Source organism: Sciurus vulgaris (genome assembly GCF_902686455.1).
Source record: "Sciurus vulgaris genome assembly, chromosome: 3".
Taxonomy (NCBI): Eukaryota; Metazoa; Chordata; class Mammalia; order Rodentia; family Sciuridae; genus Sciurus; species Sciurus vulgaris.
Genome location: NC_136463.1, coordinates 126,760,178 through 126,784,459, shown reverse-complemented (window position 1 = coordinate 126,784,459; position 24,282 = coordinate 126,760,178). Strand labels below are relative to the sequence as shown.

At 40.7% G+C, this 24,282-nt stretch overlaps 1 protein-coding gene across 2 annotated transcripts in view; it reads right to left on the bottom strand.

Moving 5' to 3' along the window:
- RAPGEF4 (Rap guanine nucleotide exchange factor 4) overlaps positions 1-24,282 on the bottom strand; it is a 290,423-nt gene that overhangs the window by 244,328 nt on the left and 21,813 nt on the right. For both annotated transcript variants that reach the window (XM_079135070.1, XM_079135069.1), the window contains exons 2-3: positions 3,913-4,055; positions 1,362-1,450 (exon numbers count right to left, since the gene is read on the bottom strand). In XM_079135070.1, coding sequence (XP_078991196.1) covers positions 1,362-1,450; positions 3,913-4,055 — 232 coding nt within the window. The remainder of the gene's footprint in view (positions 1-1,361; positions 1,451-3,912; positions 4,056-24,282) is intronic.

Below are 24,282 nucleotides of genomic sequence, written 5' to 3'. Positions count from 1 at the left end.
CTGGCCAAGAAACGCCAGCTGTTCTAAATCCCATGGGGAAACTGAGGCAGCTTACAAGAATCAAAACTATCTGTCGCTTGGACCATCTTTAAAATCCTGTGAGGGAGGGGAAGAGGGGACCAAGTCATCACAGTTGGGGGACGAAAGCTCCAAGTGTGTCTAATGGAACTTTCCATGCACTGAGGCACAGGAAGGGTTTGCTATGGGCTAAGTAGAGTCTGAGCACCCACAATGGGCCTAACACAGGAAACCATATTCCAAGTTCCAAACGCCCACCTTACCCACAGTCTGTGGGACAGCATTCCATTTTCAAGATGGTGACTGCCCACGCCTCCAATATGCATGTGAGTCCTACAAAATTCAACACTCAAATTTAGTAACATGAATGTTGTTCACATTTGAAGTGTGCTACCCGTGGAAATGGCTCGGAAATGCTGTCTTAAACATGGTATTTGAATGCAGGTCTCGTTAAATGATTTTTGGATTTTACTTGATCGTTCTTGCTGATTTGATAATTACCCAGTTCTCTTCCCCCAGTTTTTATCTGAATTCCATATAAGTGAAGGTAAACATGAATGATTTTCATACTGCTATGTAGAGGTGACCCTATGGGCCATATTTTTCAGATTCGAGGTGTTCTTGGTTGTGTACTTTTAGGCCACATGTCATAACCATGGGGCAAGGGTCACTACAGATGACAATTTTAAGTATTCACAATATTGTAAAAAGAAAAAGAATATGAGTTTTATCCACTAGGGGGCCACACTCTTCAGAGCTGACTAAGGAAGATAGAAGCTGGTATCGCATTTTAGAAGCAACAAATTATTGGCCCTCTTACATTTGAAAAGACAAGGCAGAGACATAGTTCGAGGTTTTAGAAGAGCCATATTGACCACACGATCCCTCAGCCCTGCGGCTCCTAGAAGACTGATGAGGGGAGTCACTTCTAGGTTGAAGAAAAGTCAGGAAATAAGATGGAGGAAAGATCCAAGAGGAAACCCAGGAAGACTCCCTTTCCCCCTGTGCTCACATCTCACGGGCATCACAACCATGGTCATCGCTTTGCAAACGAATTGTTTGCATTTCCCAAGAGACAGCAGCTTCTAGAAGGCAGGCACTGTGTCCCTGCCGTACGTGTTCCAGCGCCTGGCACCTACGCACATCATGCTACCTATTCATGTGAATGCTTGTCGAGTGACTTCACGTAGGCATTTAGCAAACGCTGTTGAACACTTTACCACAGGGAAGAGGAAATTGACTTGAAAATAGGATTTTGATGGTATAAAAGATATGGGAATGATGTATTTTTAAAAAATAAATTCCACTTAAAAAAAAAAGAAAAAGAATATGTTATATGTTACCTGGTGACTGCTGGTCTCAGATACTTTAACATCCAAAGACCCTGCCAGGACAGCATACCAGTTTGTTCCAATATCACCCTGGCGAAATACTGAAAAAGAAAAAAGTAATATAAATATACCAAGCAAAGGTTTGTTTTGTTCCATAATCTGATAGCTCTGCACTAGTTATTATAAGCCTGACTTGAATCTAACTGAGCTTATCATCCTTCCAGTATCTGTTTCCACCAGTTACAGCATGTTTTTCTTATCTCATTCATCAACAAACCTATATTCTATTTATTCAACATTCTACGAAGTGGAACTCTAGTAACAGAGCTCTTCCATATTTATACATCTATAATATGAGATGACAACCCTTGCTATAGGATCCTTTAAATCTAATAAGTGACTGCCGTTCTGTGCCATTTATCTTGATACATCTCACCGTATTGTGATTCTTGGAAAATTATGATACTATGTGGCATACACAGTAACAAGGTTATTTGACTTAACAGACTACACTACCCCAATTTCCTAAAACTATATTAAAATTAATGTGTTTTCTAGAATAGCATGTCTCCTTTTAGGCTGATTGACAAATATTTTTCAAACTGCTTTGTTTAAATATTTTAAAGTATGTATCATCAGGGTGTATTTTCTTGTTTGTTTTCTAAATTGACAACTTTTAGGTATTTGAAAATGATTCTTAGAAAAATTTCTGAACCTGACTTTTCTTTGAGTTTGTAATCCCAGAAAGGAAATATTTGGATATTTAGGTATAATCTTAGTTCCCATATCATGTTAAGATCAGACTTTAGAAAGTAACCCTGAAACACTTGTTCAAAATCTCATACCAACCCAACTGTCCTCTTAAACATGAGGACTGATGGGTTTATACCCAGCCTCCCTGCAACTCTGCTGCTCGCAGTCTGTGGACCCGGCTGGTTTTAGAGCTAGGGCTCTGCCTTTCATGAACTTCTCGGCCCCCAAAGACATTATCGTTTGTCAATCAAATTCCCGTTATATACGATGGAAGATTCATTTTGAAAATGACCTCAAGAAACAGACATTCTCAGCCCCTAAAAGAATGAAGTTTCTGTTATTAATAAAGCATATACATATATATGCTTAAAATGGAATGTATAAATGATTTTTAAAAATAGAAATGTGAGTAAGTTTGTGTACACATGGGAAACATCTTGAAGGATGCATATAAAATGTTAAAAACAATCTCTGAGTTTGGAGTTGTAGGTCATTTTTTTGTTGATTTTCTGTATTTTCCATAAGGATGCTGTGACAGACCCTGCTGCTTCCTCCCCCCGGAGTGATTCACGCCTCGTAGCTAACTGAAGCACATTTCGTGTAAGTTTCCACCCGTCATAGGCCAGGTGCTCAGAGTGTGGGAGTTCCTTCCTCAGCCTCACTGGTGGAATAATGACTGCTCTAAATCAGTCATGCTCATTCCATTATCTCTGCCAGTGATGGTTTGGACTCGGGCATGCGATACAGTACTGGCTAATCAGATAATACAGGAAGTCTGCTGGGGACTTCTGAAAAACAGACACGAGAAGAAATGTTCCTTCCACAGGGCATGTTTTGTGTAGCATGAAATGCTTCCAACTGCTATAGCTGTCTAGGGACCATCTGTGAGAAGCCTGAGGGCAAAAGTCAGCAGCTGAGGACACCTACCAAAAAGAGAAAAACCAAGAGAGGAAGGAAGGAAGGACCTGGGACCTTAGTAATATCATCGAGCCACTTCATTAATTAACCCCAAAGTCATCTTACCTCAGGACTTTTTATGAGTAAATCAATTTTTTCCTTCTCCTATGAATAATTGATTATTCAAGGCAGTTGGATGGGAGTTTTCTGTTACTGCAGCATAAAGCATATCAACACATGGAGGAGTATTAGTCTTTTAATTAAAAAATGCTTTTTTAAAAAATGAAAGTGTTGCCAGGTGTGGTGGTGTACGCCTACAATCCCAGCAGCTCAGGAGGCTGAGGCAGGAGGATTGTGAGTTTAAAGCCAGCCTCAGCAACTTAGCGAGGCCCTCAGCAACTCAGACAGACTCTGTATCTAAATAAAATATTTTAGGAAGGGTTGGGGATGTGACTCCATGGTTAAATACCTCTGGATTCAATCCCTGGTACTACAAAAAACAAAAAGAAAATCAACATGTCACCTTATCATTTTATTTTCCCTGCCCCTTATTGTACCTGGACTAGATGGGATAAATTCAAAACATTACTACTAGCATTAACTAGGAAAAAAATTTTTTTAAATATCCTATTGATCACATACCTTTTGAATTAAAGAAGATAATTATTTTAATTTCTAAAGATACAGCTAAATGAATGCAAAACTCATTAACATGCTGTGAACAAAGGAGTTAAGGGAATGTCTATGTGGAACTGAATGAACGGAGAGGGGAATGGCCCACCTAACTTCGACTGAAGTCTACATATTTGGCACATAAATAAACCCTCTGCATGCTCTCTATCCCCATGGGGTAGCCACAGAATGAGCACAAACCACACACACAAAAATATATCACTGGACTTGTCTTCCTTACATGTTATTCCTTTTTCCAGATTCTCATAATAACCACATAAACAAATCTGATGAAGGAGATTTGGGTGAAATTTCTCAAAAGCTTTAACTTCCTTCAGTCGTGTGAAGATTATATCCACATCTTCACTGGATCGTTCCAGTGGTCTATGCAGGGGAGAAAAGGCACAAAAGCTGTGTCAGTAAGGATTCACTTGAAAACAAGCCAACAGGCATCTTTCTAATTACAGTTGAATGTATGCAAATGTCCCCAACTGCAATATTTATCCACCTATCCCCATTATAGGTATTTCCAGGTCTTTGTCAACTATTCACCTTAAATAGCTACCATCACAAACGGCCACCCAAGGAGTTACCCTGAGTCATGAGTTCAAGGTGATGTTTGTGGGAAGTGCTGGAATACTTAGAAGCACCAGGATGTGATGAGATACATAAAAATGAAGAATTTTACTGAAAATTGAGGTCACAAAGAAAAATGCCTGCAAGGGCCAGTTAGATAAAGTAAGTGAGTAAAAAGTATAAATATAAGGCGGGGATATCTACTGTCAGAAAACAACGCTGAAAGTACAAAGACAATTAGAGGGATGCTCCGCCCCAGGGCTGGTTAACACTTTAGGCAATGGAGAGGATCACAGAGAGCTGCAGAGATGGAACTGTCTGCAGAGGGCAGCCCTTCTTTGGCTGTTTTCCTCGTTGCTGGTTTTCTGTGGAAACATGGGCTCAGATGTTGTCAGAGCTTCCATTTGTTCAAGGAAAGTCAGATAATCTAAATGCTTGTTTACTTTTTTTTTTTTTTTTTTTTTTTTTGGTACTGGGGATTGAACCCAGGGGTGCTTTACAACTGAGCTCTATCCCAGTCCTTATTTTTTCTTCTGAGACAGGGTCTCACTAGTTGTTTAGGGCTTTAGTAAATGACTGAGGCTGGCCTTGAATTTGTTATCCTCCTGTCTCAGCCTCCAGAGTTGCTGGGATTACAGGTATGCATTACCACACCCAGCCAGCTTACATTTCTTAAACATCATGTACACACACTCACACACACACACACACACACACACACACACACACACACACACACACAAATCTATAGAAAAGACTCAACCTGTTGACCACCATTTTATAATCTCTGGATTAAGATAAACCAAAGAACCAAACAAAAGTAGTTTTATAAGTTATAGAAACTATTTGCTTTTCCATGAGCAATATTATAAGTCTAGCAGTGTTTCCTGAAAGATATTTCACATTATACAGAACCACCCAGCTTCATATGTGCCCTGGAGCCTTCCTAAGTCAAAGGGAAAAAGCTTGGTGAGGATTTGAAAAAAACAGGTAATGCTCAGCAAACACCCACGTGTGCCCCTGAATATATCAGCCTTCCTTGATATGTTGGGACACGTTCTGGTCAGTAGACTGTGAATGAAACTAGCATGCATCACTTCTGAGGGAGACTATTAATAGCCAGAGGATGTCCCTTCCATTCTTCTCTTTCTTGGCCACACATCTAAAGGTGTTATGGGTCAAATTGTGTTCCCCCAAAATATAGATTGAAGCCCTAATACTCAATATATGTGCCGGTGGCCTTGTTTGGAAATAAGGTCTTTGTGGATGCAATCACATTAAGATGAGGTCATACTGGATGAGGATGGGCTCTAATTCAATAACTGGTGACCTTATAAGAGGGAAATTTGGACACAGGAAAGACTGTCATGTGAAGGTGGTGGCAGAGATTGAAGTAATGTATCTATAAGCAAGTAATGTATCTATAAGCATCTGAAGCTAGAAGGGAAAAGGAGGGATTCTTCCTTGGAGACTTCAGAGAAAATATGCCCAAAACCTTTATTATAGACTACTAACCTTCAAAATCATGAGGGAATACATGTATGTTGTGTTTAAACCATTCAGTTGTGGTATCTTGACAGCCCTAGGGAACTAATACAGAAGGTGTGTGTTTCAGATGTTACAGCCACAAGATGGTGAACAATGAACAGCCACAAAAAAACTTTGTTTTGTGTACATGACAAATAACCTCCATTGTGTAAAGCTACTGAGATGGGGGGGGAGGGGTCACCACAGCACCACCTAGCATTACCCAGACTAATACACAAGGCAAAGGTAGGTGTGTCATTTGTTCCGAGGAACTTGGGACATTATCAGAGGAAGACACATCCTGCCATGAGCAACGAATATTTTTGGAGGACATGAGCAAATGACCTGTCACTAAAGGTAAAGATCTAAGACAAAACTTTCCCCTCTCAACTTTCACCCCATTACACTTTAAGGCCCAAGAAAACTAGACTCAAGCAAAATGCCTAAGACCTCCACTGGTCTCCCAACTAACTCCTGCAAAATGGTTTTAGATTCTGTTTCCTGGGGAAGCAGAGGGGACATTCTGATAGATTAAGGTTCCATTTTTTAGATAACAACATGCCTGAAAGAGCTGACAGATTCACAGTCTTTACCTAGTCTTACAGTTTGAATGCATCCCCAAAGCTAATGTGTTGGAAAGTTAATCCCCCTGAAAACCATGTTGAGGGGTAGAAACGTTAAGAGCCCATGAGGGCTCTGTCCTCACAAACAGATTATGCCATTATTTCAGGAGTGGGTTCCTGATAGAAGGATGAGTTTTCCCCTTCCCCACCCTCATCCTCTCCTTCTCCCCACCACCCACCCTGCTCCTGTGCACATGCACATGTGATCTCTTGCCCTTCTGCCTTCCATCATGTGATGATACAGAAAGAAGGCCATTTCCAAATGTGGGTTCCTTGATCTGGGATGGCCCAGCCTCCAAAGCCTTAAGAAATAATTTTTTTCTTTATAAGTTACCCAGTTGGTGATTCTGTTATTGCAGTGAAAAATGGACTAAAATACCTGGAAGGCACTGCACAACAGTATCAATGCCTCTTTCCACCTGTCACCCCTTGGAGGGCTTTCTGAACTCCTGAACTCCTGATCAGAGGCAACATCCTCAGAGTTCAGGGTTTTGAGACCAGAACTTCAGCAATGAATAAAGAACTGCTTTATTTACTTTGTGTGCCTGGGGGGAAACACTTCCCAGGCAGTGAAGACAACAGCAGCTGGCAAAGCAGTCCCGGGAGGGGGTGCCAAGCCAGTGGGGGTGCTTCCTGGGAAGCAGTGTTGGTAGCAGCAGGGTCAGGTCACTGCCACAGCAGCACGGGCACTAGTCTTATGCCCAAAAGCAAGGGCAGCGTGTAAATGACCAAAGGGCACAAAAGACCAAATGAGCCTGCAAATTGACTGAATGTGAGTGTGATGGATTCTACTCAGTTACACAGGAAAGAAGCAGAGATTAGAATACATCATGCATCAGGAGAGAAAGCAACAGCCCTCTTTATTTATTGTCCCCAGAGCATGTCCCCATATTAGGAAGGCAGACCAGGATAGCTCAAAAAGATTTTGGACCCTAGACTCTCCAGAAAAAAAGTGAATGCTAGAAAGCAAAAGGAAAAAAAAAAAAAAAAAAAAAAAAATCAACTTCCACACAGGCCAAAATAAGCAGGAAATAACTTCAAGATTCATAGCCAGGTTGTTAAGTGACTTGGATAAAATCAATTTGAAATAACTCAGGACAAAGTTGAAACTTCTCCTCCTGATATACTTGTGCACCCCCAAGTTAGGTTCTAATAATGTCACCCATTGTTCTTGGTTGATTCTCAGAAACTATGAAAAACAACATGTTACCTGTCATTACTTTTATTGGGTCCTTCATGGAGTGGGGAAAACTTCATTCAGCTATTAAGTGACATAGTTATTGTTCCACCTCTGGAATCTACCACTGGTGATGATCTTGCTGTTGCTCCTCTTCTCTCATGATCTCCAATTTCCTAATGGTACACATATTCTCATCTGTGTCAAGGTCACATCTGGGACTTCCTTTATAGATCCTATAGTACCCAGTCAAGGTCAAGCATGCAAGAACTCCTTGGGTGTGATGTTCTACTGTGACCTCAAACTGAATTCATCTGCTCACCCATACCTACCTACCTGCAAGCCCTGTTTCCATTCATAGAGTAGACTTCCCCTCTGCTGTGGTCTGAATGTGCTCCCCCAAATTCCAATGTTGGAAATTCAATGCTTAATTCAACAGTGCTGAGAAGTGGGGCCTACCAGGCAGTATTTGAGTTATAAGGGTTCTGCTCTCCTGAATGGATGGATGCTGCTATGAAAAGGGTCCATGGAAGTGGGTTCCACCTTCTGCCAGGTGGTAATTCAGGAAGGACAAGACCCTCACAGATGCTGGAGCCTTGATCTTGGACTTTCCAGACCCCAGAACTGTGAGAAATAAATTTGTTCTTTATAGATTACCCAGTCTCAGGTATTCAATTACAGAAGCACAAAATGGGCTCAGGTAGCCTCTCACACCCTCTCTCACATCCAGGTAATTGTACTTATTAGCATCTCCCAAATCCATTCCCTCTTTTCACCCCACTGCTACTGTCTCACTGGAGCATGAACAAAGGGCACTGGAAGCGCGTGTTGGGGCGTGAAGCTGAACAGCATGGCAGGCCTGTCCTGGGGCCTGGAGAGCTGGGTTCTGACTAAGAGTCAGCAGAAGTATTTTCAGCAGGGTAGTGATAGGATTGGATGCACGTTTTGGAAAGATCACCTGGACTGTGAGAAGAGGCAGATGGAAGACAAGCAAGACCAGCAGCCAAGAGACCGGCTGGGAAGTTCTTGCGGAGTACCGAGATGATGATGTGGTTTCTCTAATTAGAACTCACTCTAGGCTCCTTTCCTCTTCCTTAAAACTGTGGACAGCTGGTCCCCCAAGTAAAAGCTCCAAGTACAAGGAGTTCTCTTCCTTAGTCTGGCATTTATTACCCATAGTCCATTTTTAAAATCACCTTTTTAAAAAAATTCATTTAAAAACATGTTCACATGACAACAAAAAGAATCATTTATAATCCTACAACTCCATAGCAAAAACAAAAACTAATAATCCAATTTTAAAATGGGCTAGGGGCTGGGGATATAGGTCAGTGGCACAGTACTTTTCTTGAAGTACTTGCATGACGCCCTGGGTTTGATCCCCAGCACCAAAATAATTCATTTTTCCTGGAAGTACTAGAGATTGAACCTTGAACATGCTAGGCAAGTGCTCTACCACTGAGCTACATCCCCAGTCCTATTTTATTTATGGAACAGCGTCTTGCAAAATTGCCCAGGTATGTCACTGGGATTACTGGCATGTGCCATCATGCCCAAAATAATTAATTAATTACTTATTAATTAATTAAAATATAAATGGACTAAAGACCTGAGTAGTCATTTTCCAAAAACAAGACATACAAATGACCAAAAGTATATGAAAAGAGGGACACTGTCACTAGTCATCAGGGATATGCACATGAAAACAAAATGAACTATCATCTCACATCTGTCAGGATGGCTGTTATTAGGAAGGAAGGAAAGAAAGAAAGAAAAGAAAAGAAAAGAAAAGAAAAGAAAAGAAAAGAAAAGAAAAGAAAAGAAAAGAAAAGAAAAGAAAAGAAAAGAAAAGAAAAGAAGGAAGGAAAAATAAATAAAACAAGTGTTGGCAAAGATATGGGGAAATTGGAATCTCTGTACACTGTCAGTAAGAATCTAAAATGGAGCAACAACTATGGAAAACCACTTAGGGGTTCCTCAAAAATTTCAAAATAGAGCTACCATGGATGCAGCAATCCTATTTCTGGGTATTTATCTGTAAGAACTGAAATCAAGATACTGAAAATAATAGTCGCACTCCCATGTTCAGTGCAGCACTATTTACAGTAGTCGAAATGTGGAAATAATCTAAATATCCATCAGCAGATGAACAGACAAAGAAAATCGCCAAAATGGAATACAAATTACCCTTGGGGAATAAAAGGAAATTCTGCAATATCCAACAACATGGATAAACCTTGAGGACTTTAAGCTAAGTGAAGTGAGCCACTCACAGACAGATGATTCGAGTTTCCACTTACGTGAGATATCTACAATCATCAAAGCCACTGAATGAAAGAGTGGAATGCTGAAATAAAGTTTCAGTCAAGCGAGATGCATAAGCTCTCTAGAGATCGGAGGTCTAACACAGTACCAATATTCAACCCTTTATACCTGTTAAATTATGCTAATAGCATAGACCCTGTGCTATATGTTCTTACCAACATAAAATAAAATACAAATTTAAAGAGGAATTATTTGCAAAAGAAGACACTGTCACAGGCAGGGTTCTAAAGTGTCCCCTAGTGACCCGCCCCTTATGTGCTCATGGGAGCTCAAACCTGCTTTTAGCCAGTGGAACATGGCAAGTGTGGGAGGAGCTCACTCCAGGATTAGGTTACAATATACATGGTGTGGTTTAGATGTGCGGTATCCCCCAAAGCTCATGTGTGAAACAATGCAAGAATTTTCAGAGGTGAGATGATAAGATTATGAGAGGTGTGACCTAATCAGTGGACCAATGCACGGATATGATTAACTGGATGGTAACTGTAGGCAGGTATAATGTGCCTGGAGGAAAAAACTCACTGGGGGTGTGCCTTTGGGATTTACATTTTGTCCTTGGTGAGTGGAGCTCTCTCTCCAATACTGCCATGTCCTGAGCTGCTTTTCTCTGCCATGCCCGTCCTCCATGATGTTCTGCCTCACCTCCAACCCAAAGCTAGGGAGTTCGCTGACCATGGATTGAACCTCTGAGACCATGAGCCAAAATAAACTTTTCCTCCTCTAAGTTGTTCTAGTCAGGGCTTTTGGTCATAGTGATGAAAAAAAAAAGGCTGACTAAAACAGTAGGAAAAAGTAAGGAGATTTTGCAGATGATTTTAAGTTAATCAAAATGGGTGGGACCGACCTAAGCAAGGGAGTCCTTTAAAAGAGAATGGATGGCAGCCATCTTGGCAGGCTGTGAGAGTGGCTTTGAGAAGTTACTTGAACTGATGATGTGTTTCTATTAAAAATGAACAAATGTGAAAACTGTTGTAAATTTATCATGGTTTTATATTTTTAAAATCTTGTGTTCTCCCCCCTATATTTAAGTATGTATAAAATTAAAGGCTAAATAACTGCCTAAAATAAATAAAAGTGAAAGAAGTGACAGATTCTTTTGCTGACCTTGAAGGAGCTGCCATGCTGAGTGACAGCCCATGAAAAGGCCCCATGGCTAGGGACGTGGGCAGCCTGGGCTGATGGTCTATGCAGAAACAGGGACCTCAGTCCTAAAACTGCAAAGCACTGATCTGTGCCAAAAACCAAATGGGCCTTGAGGAAGGTTTACAAAGGTTCACAAAGGACCAGCCCAGTCGACAGCCTGATTTCAGTCTCCCAGACCCTGAGCAGAGGGCCCCCCATAAACTGTGGCTAGACAGGCTCCTGTTCTATGGAAATGATGAGATAATACCCATATGCTGTTTTAAGCCACTGAATTTGTGCTAATTTGTTATACAACCACAGAAAACGAACACAGACACAAAGTTATTTTCTTACACTGACTAATTTCCTTACAAGCCCAGTGAGATTTTACTTCCTTCCTCGAACTTTTCTTTACAAAGTTCTGTGTCTTCTCTGAAATCCAACATTTCTCTTTGGCATCTAATCCCACATTTTATTATTTCACATTTCATCCATGTAAAATTTGTCTTCTTGGAGATATCGCTATGAAGGCACAAATGCTTGCTTCCCCCTCTCAAAAAAATTCATATGTTGAAATCCTAGCCCCAAGGTGAAGACATAGGAGATGATTAGGTCATGAGGGCAGAACCTTCACAAATGGGACCAGTAGCCTCATAAGAGAGACCCCAGAGACCAGCAGTCCCTTCAGCTACACGATGGTATAGCCAAAAAAATGCTGTCTCTGAGCCAGAGAGTGGGCGCTCACTAGAGATCAAATCTGCCAGCACCTGGATCTTGGACTTTTCCATCTAGGACTGTGAGCAACAAGTCCATTTAAAGAATTTGCTATAGCAACCCAAAGAGACTAAGATGCCTGCATCTGCCTACTCAGGCACATAGTAAATACTAGTTGATTATTTCTTGTAAACCAGTGAATCACTATGTGTTACTATATTGTTTTGTTTTGTTTTCTATTTTGTTTTCTTTTCCTCTTTTCATTGTTCTTTAGCTCTTCCAAGATGAATTTCATAGCCAATAATGGAAAATTGCCTAATTCAAACAGCAACAAATCTGAGTCAGCAGATTAAAAATATTTCTGATGAAATAAAATTCTTTTAAGTACTTTATAAGCCATAATGATAAATAATGCCTATTAGCAGTGTCCAAAAAGATCATGATATTAGAATGTGTGTATGATCTTAAAAGAATTAGTTTAACACCAATTTCTAACTGGCATTCAAATTAACAAAACTTAACCTTGCAATATGATTTATCAAAATCTATGAAATTTTTAATGACTCTCCATTCACTGAACACATCCCTTCATGAATGTGCTTTCACTTTACTTATCCATCCAGTAAGCCATATTGCTTTCCTGCTGTTCATTAGATACTTCTCCCAGGAAGTATAAAGATAAGTACAAGGAGCTCACAGTCTAAAGGGGAATGTAACCAAAATTAGAACATACTATAGCAAGTACCCATGATGTGAGTCCCAACAACGCTCTGGACTGGACCTTGTTTTACTACAGAAGGCAGATGAACATGAGAACTACCATCAGATACAAAAAGAATAGCAGACGTTTTGGATTTCAAGTGTTGCCCGTATGCATCATGCAGTGTGCAATTTAATATGCTTTTAAATCTTCGTTCAGTCAATTCTGGACTATCTAGGGAATAGATTTTGCATTTCTGAGTTAGCCAGAGCACGGAATAACACCCCATAGGCCAAGTGGGAAACTATAAAATCGGCCAAAACATCACCCCTTTGATGCCTTCTGTTGTTTGGCTATGACAGTCAGTGTTTGCAAGCACTTTGCTGTGGAGAGATCAGACCCCTTCATTAATCAGCTGAGTATACCCTGTGAAGTTCTGGGGGACCTCCTGGGATAATGGATTCCAACACCCCAATATCAGGCCTGTGCAGATGCAGGAGATAGGTAAAGAAGGGAAGGGAAGGGGAAGGAGGGTGAGGCAGGACTGGTCTCTGTCCAGCTGCCTTTCATAATCATAAACAGAAGGCTTGGCCAAGAAACAGACAACAGAGCTGGCATCACAGCACTGTCACCTTACAGGAACACCCACGAAATCGAGTGTCCTCAGCAACTTTGTGGTATTGTTTTTACTTTCAGATGTCTTTTGAAAATCAGTCTATGTATTTCAGAACATTAGCTGCAATCTTAACTAAATGTACCTGAATTAAAATGACATTGCAGTTCAGTTCAACTCTTTTTAACAGTGAGTTAGCAATGTAAAGAGCTACTCCCTCATGAATGAGGAACTATCAAATCTGAGATAATACATGCAAACTCTATAAATTATGAAAGGCTATACAGAATCTATTATTCTAGTACCACCACCAGCAGCAGCAGCAGCCACCACCGGGCCCTTTTAAAAGATGTATCCAGTGAAAGCAACAAATAAAGTGCTTGAAAACATATACTAGAACATTCGTGGTTTTTGTAGGCTTTTTAGATAGATGTGCATGTGTTTTTTTTTCTCTTCTCTGTTAGACAAAATGTACTCAACAATCTCAGTCTTTTTATAACACTATTAAATTTGCAAAGGGCTTTGATACCTTTAGAACAATGTGATCATCACAGACCTATTAGATGAAGCGGGTATTAGGAATCCTGTTTTACACTCAAAAACATTTAGACACTGTGATTAGGCGAATATCAGTTGCTAAAATCATGTGTATTTATAATGTCAGCGATGACATGGATATATCAAAATTCTCTGAAACTCAAGATGTATACCACTTATCATGTTATCATTTTAATTATATGATTATTAGCCACTTTGAATACTGATCTGTTTACTCTTTCTTAATTACAAGTTTTTCCAACAATGTCAACAAAATTTAGAGAGAAGGAGTTGAAAATGCATTCATATTCAATTTGAAGATGTTTGCTGAGTGTATGAGAGGTGAATAAAGCACCTGGGTGATCCAACGATCATGGTTCCCTCACCCAGGAGGCTAAAGATGGGTGAGAGGGAGTTGTACACATACAGGGATTATCAAGATGAAATGTGGTAAGAAGCACAACTGGAAAGGAGGCCCTGGGAATTCAGAAGCAAAGAGAGATCACTTATGAATGGAAGTTCCACAAAGACTTCATGAGAGCATCACTGTAAAAGCACCCTAAAATTGGTTCCTTCTCATTTCTCTCTTTATGAATACAGTGTCACCACTGTTTAGTCATTTAGTCTGAAAAGGTCAATGCATCACTGCAGCCTCTCTCCCTAGGGACCTTACCCCTCTCCTTATGAGATTCCTATACTTCTCACGACACACACATACACATACAGATACATAGGCACTCACATACACACACACCTACCTACATACAAAAACCCCTCAACTCAATCACCTGCCAAAACTCTCTTGGCTGAGACCCTTGATTCTGCCAGCTTTCAGGGTTACCCTCGGGAAAACCCCCTTGATGGAATTTGAGATGCCAGGGGAGACTGCAATTTTTATCCTTACAGCTGAGATTGATCATTACCTGGGCAATGCTCAGGTCTCTGCATCCCTTCCAAAATTTGCACACCTGCCACTAGGAAGCAGCACACATGAAATCTATAAATTCCTGTTTAGAAATCATGCCTATTTACTTCTGTGTCTCCATAGAACAATGAAGTGCCATCTCAAGGTCCCAAATGAGACAGAAGGATCAGTGGCCATTGCAGGCCACCATTTTGGTCCCGAACAAAGAAATAAGAAAGTCCAAATAAATACCTCCACCTCCCCTTTGCAGACAACCACTCATGTCCCACAGTAGAGAGATGGCAGCTCTGAGTTCCAGGGTTATTTGTGGAAAACCTCCCTGTTAGGAAGAGGGCAGGACCAGCCCTGCTAATGTCTAAATAATGTTTGGCCCTGCATTGGTGAGTGAATAGACGGGGAGGAAAACCTTTCTGGTCAGGCTCAGAATGATGCAATTTGCCTCATTACAATTAAAATGCAATGCAAAACCCAAGGATAGCCTTGTCAATTTTTGCAGACCATTTCCCCAAATCTTTTCTGATTGTGCCTGAGCATCTACAGTCAGTACAGGATCCCCAGACTAGGTGCAGGATCTTCACACACCCTCAGCCACAGGTCCCTCAGACCCCAGCCAAAACAGAAATACTTACTGGACCCCAACCAACACACAAAATGAACAACTAGCATCATTTGCTCTCTATGATATATGTGCTATTCTAGCATTAAGGTAAAAAAATCACTTGGTTTGACTTCTTACACTTTAGTTTCTGGGATGAGTCAGATAATTGATGCTTCTTTAAAATGCGTGCAGGCATCAGAGCTGATGACTCTTTTCCTGTATGTCATGTGCACCACAGTAAGCAGCAGAGACTCTCAACATCATGCACAGTACCTAGTGCTGCACTCGGACGTGAGATGACCCTGTCCAAATCATTGCACTGCGGCAGCCAAAGTTAGGAGTGCCCATTAAGGGACTTGGGTTGTGAGGGTTGGAGGGTGTGAATCCCTGAGTCGGATCCTCCTGACAATCTTTTCTTAGCTCTGACCATTCCAGGGCAATAAGAAGGGAAGATCCGAAGGAGAAAGAATGCAGGGAAAAAGAAGCACACTGAGCATGGGGGAGGGGAGTTTCATACTGAACCAATAAGGCTGCCATCCCTTAGCTTGGTATGTGATTGTCAATCTTTTATGCTTACTGGACCCCAAACAACACACAAAATGATCCCAACTCACCTGAGTCATAGGACACACACCCAGTAGAAGCCGCAGAGGAAATGCATTTTTAGTAGGAAAGATTTGAAAAGAACTTTCTCAAATTGGATCAGTTGGTGGGAATCTCTAGATTTTAGAGAGGAGTGGCTTATTTTGAGGCTACAAGCCTCAGAGATTTCTAGTTATTTGTTTTAATCCCAACTACTCATGAAATGCCCCTTGCATCTTGCTACCTCCCCATCTAACGCCAAATGTCCATCTAGTACCTGCTGCCAGTCCCCCTGTGGGTGACAACTTGAAGAACCCACAGAATAAGTGGGTCAGATACTAAGTTGGAATTCACTGTGTCAGCTCACAATTACTGAACCACTCATATTAGCCACAAGTCAAAGAAAGCCCTGTAGATAGCATTTATATTTGATGCTCCAGATTGGATACTTATGCAGTATGTAGAATGGCAATTTATGTGTTCTTTTCCTAATACACAGAATTTTTTGTCTATTAAAAATTCCTAAGAACTGGGAATGTAGTTCAGTGGTAGAGCACATGCCAAGCCAGCCTGTATGAGGTTCTGAGTTTGATCCCCAGCACTGCAAACAAAACAAAACAAAAACAAGTACATTGTCACCATAAAAGGAAGAGAACTTTCACCTCAGGCTATAATGGAGAAACTGGTACCAGACTAATTCCCCCACAGTAAATATAAAATTGAACAAAATCTATGAAGCAACTGCCTTCAGACATTGGACCACAGGTAACACACAACTGTGATCCCAGAAAGATGGGGAACACAAGAGGTTTTCACACAATAACCTTGGTGTTTTGCCAGGAAACACCTTCTGGAACACAGGCAAAGAGGGAGCATGGCAAACAGAGCATGGCAGTCTCACTCATTGGTGGCAGCAATTAGAATTCAGGGATGGTGAGGCAGCTGGAATTTGCAAGTGAAGCAAGTCATAGAAAAGGACATAGAAATACCTCTAAAAGTTAGCACAGGGGTCTCCTTGAATCACCATTGCCAATGGCAATGGAGGCAAGCCAATGTCAGTGGAGAGGCCTGGCATACAACAGCTCACAGACAGTGTCAGCTGAACGGAGATTCTGCAGGTCACACAGTGCTGAGAGACACAGCACTCCTGATCAGCCAAAGGAGACAGGCTTCACTGTTCACCTGGATATCCAACTGAGAATGCAAAAATGCTGCCCTAGACTCACAACAAAGCTTAAACTTAAATGAAATCAAGTTTATAGACCAGAAGTTAATTGCCTAGGAAAAGAAGCTGACCTTCTTTAAAAAAAAAAAAAATCCAAACTATCAATATCATAACACCACAATGTCTCACATACAATCATAAATTATTCTATATGCAAGTAAACAAGAAAATGTGACCCATTATCAGGGGAAAAATATCAACAGAAACAGATCCAGAGATGACAGAAATGTTGAAAATACCAAAAAGGATTTTAAAACAACTTTGATACAGATATTTAAGGACTTAAAGGAAAAGATCAGATAATGATGAGTAAACAGTAATGAATGACTACTATTCAAAAAAGGAGCAAATGGAAATTCTAAAACTAAAAAAATACAAAATGTGAAAATAAAATAACTCACTGTATGGACTTAAGAGTAAAGTAGGCATTGCAGGAAAAAATAAAGATCAGTAAGCCTTATAGAATGCAATAGAAACTATCCAAACTAAAGACAGAGAAACACAGAGAAAAAGGAATTTTAAAAAATTGAAAACCAGAGACTCAGTGGTCTATGGGACAAAAACCAAGAGAGTTTAATATACATGTAACTTAACTTACAAAATGAGAAAGTAAAATGGAGGGAAAATATTTCATAATAGTGGCTAATTTTTTTTTCCAATTAAAAATGCAGTAAACACCTCAAAAGGTCTAAAATATTTGAAATTTTTTGCTTTATAAGTTTGGTGAACTGACAGAAATGCTTTGTCATTATCTCCATGGAGAAATGTGATTGCTGGGTACAGCAGGGCATATCCCTAATCCCAGCAATTTAGTAGGCTGAGGCAGGAGGATCTCAAGTTCCTGGTCACCTGGACAACTTAGCAAGATCCCATCTCAAAATAAAAAATAAAAAGGGCTGGGGCTATAGCTCAGTGGCACAGCACCTCTGGGTTCAATCCATAAATAAATAAATATAGTAGGAGCTATTTTTATTTCCCTAACTTGTGAATCTAAGCTGACCCTGTGACCAATATAATGTTGTAGCAAATATATTACATCACTTAGGTTTGGCACTATTTTTATTAAGTTGTACTACTTACTCTGAGTAATTACTAAATTTCCCTGAGTCTTGATTTTTCTCATATCCAACAGGGAAACATAAGGCTAAATTTAGTCTGAGATTCTGTTCAGCTTTTGAAAAGTCTATATTCTAAGAGTAGTTAAAAATTGAGTCAATAAATAAAAACAAGTCAGGAGGATATGTCAAAGTGTCACCCTGTAATTACTTGGCAGCTCATAATCTAAATATCTTAGCCAAAATATGTCTGGCTACATCTATTGCTAAGTCAAAATACACTTAGATATTTGCTTAGAGTGGTGTTCTTTTTATGGTGTCATAAGCTCTGGCCTACAAGCTAGATTCTACAGTAATAGGATCCTATCAGTGTATTAGTAAAATAAAGAAGATTTAAGACACAGTAAATATCCACAATATTTTTTTCTGTTGCAGTGCTCAGGATTTAGTAGTAAACAGACTTAAAAAAATCTCAGTTGGCTGGTAGAGAAAATTTCTGATGTGATTTTTGATAAACATTGATTAGATGAAGATTGGTCATATGTGCCAGTTCTAATATATATCGTTGCCATAGTTCTAAAACTCCAAATGTCAGAGAAAACAGATGCCCTGAATTTCATCCTTTTTGGGAAATAGCTTCTGGGACCCCCTTCAGGGTGTGAAATGGCAAGAGCACTTCTCTCCAACACACATTTCCAGCATGCCTCACTGCATAGAATGAAAAGCCCCAGGCAACGTGATTTGCGCCAAGGACATATGGCAGGGATTATGATTCGTTAGGGATGAAGATTCAATTTGACAGTTCTTTTTTTTTTTTTAACTGTTAGTCATTTTGGTTTTTGAAATGACCAGAAAAGCTAGTTCCAGAATTGTCATTTAAAAAAAAAAAAAAAGAAGGCTGACCTTGCTTGTAATTTTGGGCAAAGTTCAAATTTTTGCATTTAAGGATGACCTCCAGCAATTATGACTAGCCATGTCACAAGATGCCTGCAGACCAAGATCCTGAAAAGCAGGCGATCAGAAAAGGGCCCTGCCACAGTCATATGGGCCATTCAGCAATAGAATAATATAGTAACTACCCATCCAAGCCAAAGACGCAGCTCCAGTTTGAAAGGTCCTAACAGACTTCCTAAATGTCGAAAGCTGGTCCACCTCCCCTGGTCCTCCTGGGAGAGAAAGGAAGCCACCCCTGAGAGCCAGCAAGAATCCCACACCCTCCGCTGCCTTGGTTCTAAGTCTCTAAGCGAGCAAAGCATTGTCATGCAACTTCTCGTCACCCAAGCAGAGATAAATGGCATTTTGAAATGGAATTATGAATTTCAGTCTCTGATCTTTCCTTCCACAACCAGTTGCATGCCCACCAAGCACAAAGCACACACACAAAAAAAGTTCTTTTAAATGTTACAAAGAAGAACCAGCCTTGATTCGTTCCTGTAACAGCTTCTGATCTAGTAGGAAATCAAGACATTTATTTAAATGATGGTAATGAAGCATAAAAGCTGTCACATGGCTCCATATACAGAGGTCTGTATCACAAGTTCTAGAAGTTCAAGTAAAGGGTTAAGTAAAGAGTGAGTAGAGAAGGTTTCACAGAGAACCCCTTTTCTTCCAATTCTCAGCTTTCCACAACATTAGAGCTGATATTTTTAACTGGGTCAAGGAAATTGGATAGAAATTATGTAAGCACAAAGGATCAGGGTCTCCAGGCAGTGAGATGACAAGACATGAGCAAAGATGTGGAGGAAGGAAATCATAGGTCAGGAGCAGCAAGAAGTCCCAGTGTTGGAAGTTCCAGTCATTTAGGGAGTGGGGGGCATAGATGCCAGCCAGCCAGGTACAGGTTGTATTCTGCTAACTGAAGCCAGAATTAAACACAGGCAGTTAATGTAGAATAGGTAATCAGGTCAAATCAAGAAAATGGAGGCTAATCTGAGTCTGGGAAGTTGGAAACTGCCCCTGGGAGATTGGAATGATCATGTCTCCAGTGCCCTTTAAAACCACCCCTCCCAAAAAGGTCATTAATGAAGCAACTTCTGAGCAGATGGGAGCTACTAATCAATGCCCCTGGGCTGCCGCTCCTTTCCTGCCCAGACTCCACCTTGACCCTTCTAGCCCACCTGCTCACTCCCTGGTCATCCTACCAGCATCTCCTGGGCCTAGTCACACAGGCAGACAAGAGAAAGATAAGCGGGGAGAGAGCAGGAGAACAAAGGAAACTTTAGTCTATAAAAGGGGCAGGGCGCTTGAGATACCAGAAAAAAATCAGAGCCATTATTTTAGAAAATGAGTCTTTTAGCAGGGAAAGAAGTAGGGGAGAAAGGAACAAAGGTGTGGACACTAATTAAAACAGCTTCCAGGACTGTATATGGCATCCTTTTCCCAATACCATCGACCTCCACTTCCACGACACATACAGAGCACACATGCCCATACAGTGTGTAATACAGTCACTCCCACCTCTTTCTTGTTGGAGGCCGCTGCCCTGTAGGGCCCGCAGTGGTGCTGGCCTCGCCCTATGGCGCCGAGAAGCCCAGCTGCAAGTGCTTTCTATTGGCTGACTGATCTCCGTGCTTAGCTTGTGATCAGTACATGTCCTCATTACCCACCATTAAGTCTCCATGAGCCAAACGCCTGACCCATTAAGGTGATTGGCTGTTATATCCCATAAAGCTGCGTATTTTGCGCGGAGGGGAGAGCAAGCAAGGCAGAGCAAGCAAGGCAAGGAGGGCAGGCAGCAACTGTGGGACGAGAAAAGAGGAGAGGCGGCTGCGGCTCAACAAGAGAGGAAGAAGAGAGAAGTGACAGCTGCACGAGAGAAAAGAAGGAGAGAGAAAACTGCACGACAAGAGAAGAAGGAGAGAGAGGACTGCGCGACAAGAGAAGAAAAAGAAGACGGCGGCGGTGGAGGAGGAGGAAGAACCAGGCACTCGGCTCAGAAGCTCTCCCATGAAAATAAAGACCTTAAAACTTCATTTGAGAGCCAAGTCTTCATTGTACTCGCTGGACGAGGCACTTTCTCTCTCAATGCCCACTTAGAAGAGGTGTAACAGTAAGTCCAAGTTTTCTGAAGATAGTCATGGCTTATACCTACAGTCCCAGTGAAAGTATTAATAGTCCCCCATTCATTCTCAAAAGTATCCTGGCTTGGGCAATCAATATTACATGGACCTAACTGAGAAACAACTCTTCCTTCTACGCCTCTGCAGGCACTCTCTAGGTATCAGGGATCCATTGCTGATTCATGCCATTTGCATGGTTAATGACACAGTGAGTCTCTCTCCCTCCCCACGTTGCCAGGTAACCTTCCAGCTTTGGAACTTCTCCCTCCTTGTTCCTCAGCTCTAGGACAGGGGCAGAGAAGGATGCAGCTCTGATTGAAAAGTTCCTAGTTGTTGGGGAGTGGGAGCCAGGATGGGGAAGGGGTTCAGAAGAAGACATGGACTCTTAAGCCCAGAGCAGGTCGTGGTAGAAGACAAGGACTCTCCAATTGTTGATGAGTAAGATGCCAGACCTTCATCTTTTCTCATCTGCAAGTGTCAGTGGGCGTGTGAAGATGATGAAAGGGTACATTGTTTCAGGAAAATAAAAAATGTAGCTTGACTGCATGAAAGTAATACTAATTATAGTCATTTATTTGAACATCACATGAACCATTTGTCCCTAATTATAATGCCACCCAAGAACAACTATGTAAATCCTGAAAGGTGCCAGCTCATTCTTATTATAGCTTTATTTGATTATAACAGTAAACTGTATGTGTTCATAATTATGGTGTGTTATACATGACCATCTGAGTACAACACTGCCTCTTTCTATTATTACTAAATCATCTGATACCTTAACCCACTAGATTCCACGTTTTCATTTCTGGGAACACCTCAATGAAACTGACATAGCCACATTAAAATAGGTTGGGGCCTGGGGATGTGGCTCAGTGACCGAGGGCTTGTCTAGCGTGTACAAAGTTCTAGGTTCAATCCCCAGTACTGCAAATAAATAAATAAATTGGAAATCATAATCTAGAGTTTGTTATAATTTATTATCAATAATGCTAATGATGATAATAATAATGAATATCATCACTAATCATTCACCTATTATTTTTCTCAAAAGAATAGAACTCTAAAAACATAAATATTTATTTCAAAGTTACCAGAAGTTGCTCAATTAAGTTTTTTAGGTGTTCTGTAAATGGGACACAATAGGTTAAAATACCTGGATTTCTCAGCCACCCATGAGATTTGAAGAGAAGGAAAACACCAAGCCAATAGAAATAATCTTTAAAAACTAATGTGGGGTGGGAGGGGTTAGCGTTAGGGTTAGGGTTTGGTTTAGGGTTAGGGATAAGGAGGGTGGTACGAATGGAGGAAGGAAGGACTGTATACAGGGAAAAGAGGGGTGGGAGGGGTGCGGGGGAAGGGAAAAAAATAACAGATTGAATCAAACAACATTGCCCTATGTAAATTTATGATTACACAAATGGTATGCCTTGACTCCATGTACAAATAGAGAAACAACATGTATCCCATTTGTTTACAATAAAAAAAAAAAAAAACTAATGTGAATGTGCAAAAAATGGCACTACCTGTATGGGTGAGCTGAGCTTAGTTAAAGAAAAAGAGAATAATCCAGAAGTTCACATAGAAGTGAACCTAATGGGTTTAACCAAAGATAGGGATCAAGGAGTCATAACTTATACCTCCTGGAAGACCTGGGTGCTGAGCAGATTCAGAAAGTATCACCTGCGATTCACTATTAGCAATCCTGGATCTAGAACACAACTAGTATGAATAAATGAACATAAAATATTTGATAGGAAATAAACTTTGGTCTTCCCGTAGGCTGGGAGAAAATTGAGCACAGCAACCACATCTGACAACGTGGTTGCCCAGCATTACACCCAGCACATAGTAGGTATGTACTTATGCACACATTAATTCAATGCATGTGATATTTCATGAATCATTGATCATTAAATTCATTTAATTTTAAAATAACTTTTGCTGTATCTTAAATACACTTATTTTTAGTCTCTGAATTAAAATTTTTCTTTGTGTCAATAAGATTCAACAGGTATTATTTTCTCCTGGATGGACACCTTTTCATTCTTCCTTGAAAAACAGACATTTCTCTTTTAGATTAAATGTGGGCTGTATTTAACCCCCATTGAAGGTTGCTATAGTGTCATGTATAAACTGTATCTACTTGATCATTGTTTAGAGTTTACTTACTTGTAGGGGCACATAAGTTAACATTTAATATAACATTAATATGTTAAATATAAGACTTATGAGAGTTTGTCCTCTCCCAATTACAGAAACATAGTTGGAGAAAAATATCAGGGAAAGTTGCAATTACAGCCTCTCAAATAACTTCAGTGTACTGCGTATCTTTCTGATCTAGCCAGATTGCTAGATCAATCAAAAACTTATTTTTCAAAATGGTACTACTAGCTGAGTGCAGTGGCACACACCTATAATCCCAGTGGCTTAGGAGACTGAGGCAGGAGGATCTTTTTCAAAGCCAGCCTCAGCAAAAGTGAGTCCCTAAGCAACTCAGCAAGACCCTGTCTCTAAATAAAATACAAACCAGGGCTGGGGATGTTGCTCAGTGGTTGAGTGCCCCTGAGCCCAGTACCAACAACAACAACAAAAAAGGTACTGCTATGGTCTGAATGTTGGTATTGCCCCCAAATCCACATGTTGAAATCCTAGTCTCTGAAGTGAAGGTATTAAACGTGGGGACTTTGGGAGGTGATCAGGTCATGAGGGCTCTGCCTTCAAGAATGTGCCTTATAAAAGAGGCCTGAGGAAGCTCGTCTGCCCTTCCGCCATATGATGACACAGTAAGGAGGTGCCATCTGTAAAACAGAATGGGCCCTCACCAGACATCAAATCTGCTGGCACCTTGATCTGGGACTTCCCAGCCTCCAGAACTGTGAACAACACATTTCTATTGTTCAGAAGTTCCCACTCTATGCCAGTTTGTTATAGCACCAAGTCATAGTTAATAATGATTGAATGTTTTATAACACACCTAGAACAGCGTCTTCCAACCTTAAGTCATGACTGAGTCACAGAAAGTTATATTTGCAGGGCATACTGGGGTACACTGATGCATGTCTTCAAGCCACCTGCTAGACTCAGGTTACCCCGAAGTCTTCAGGAATCAGACCCTCAGGCATAACAACACTCACTATACCTCTGTTAACCAGTTCAAGCCTAGAGAACCAGTTCTGTAAATGTGACTTCATAGGAAGCAACAAGGGATTTGTTTGCAAAATCCCTGAGATAATAGACATCAACAGTCATT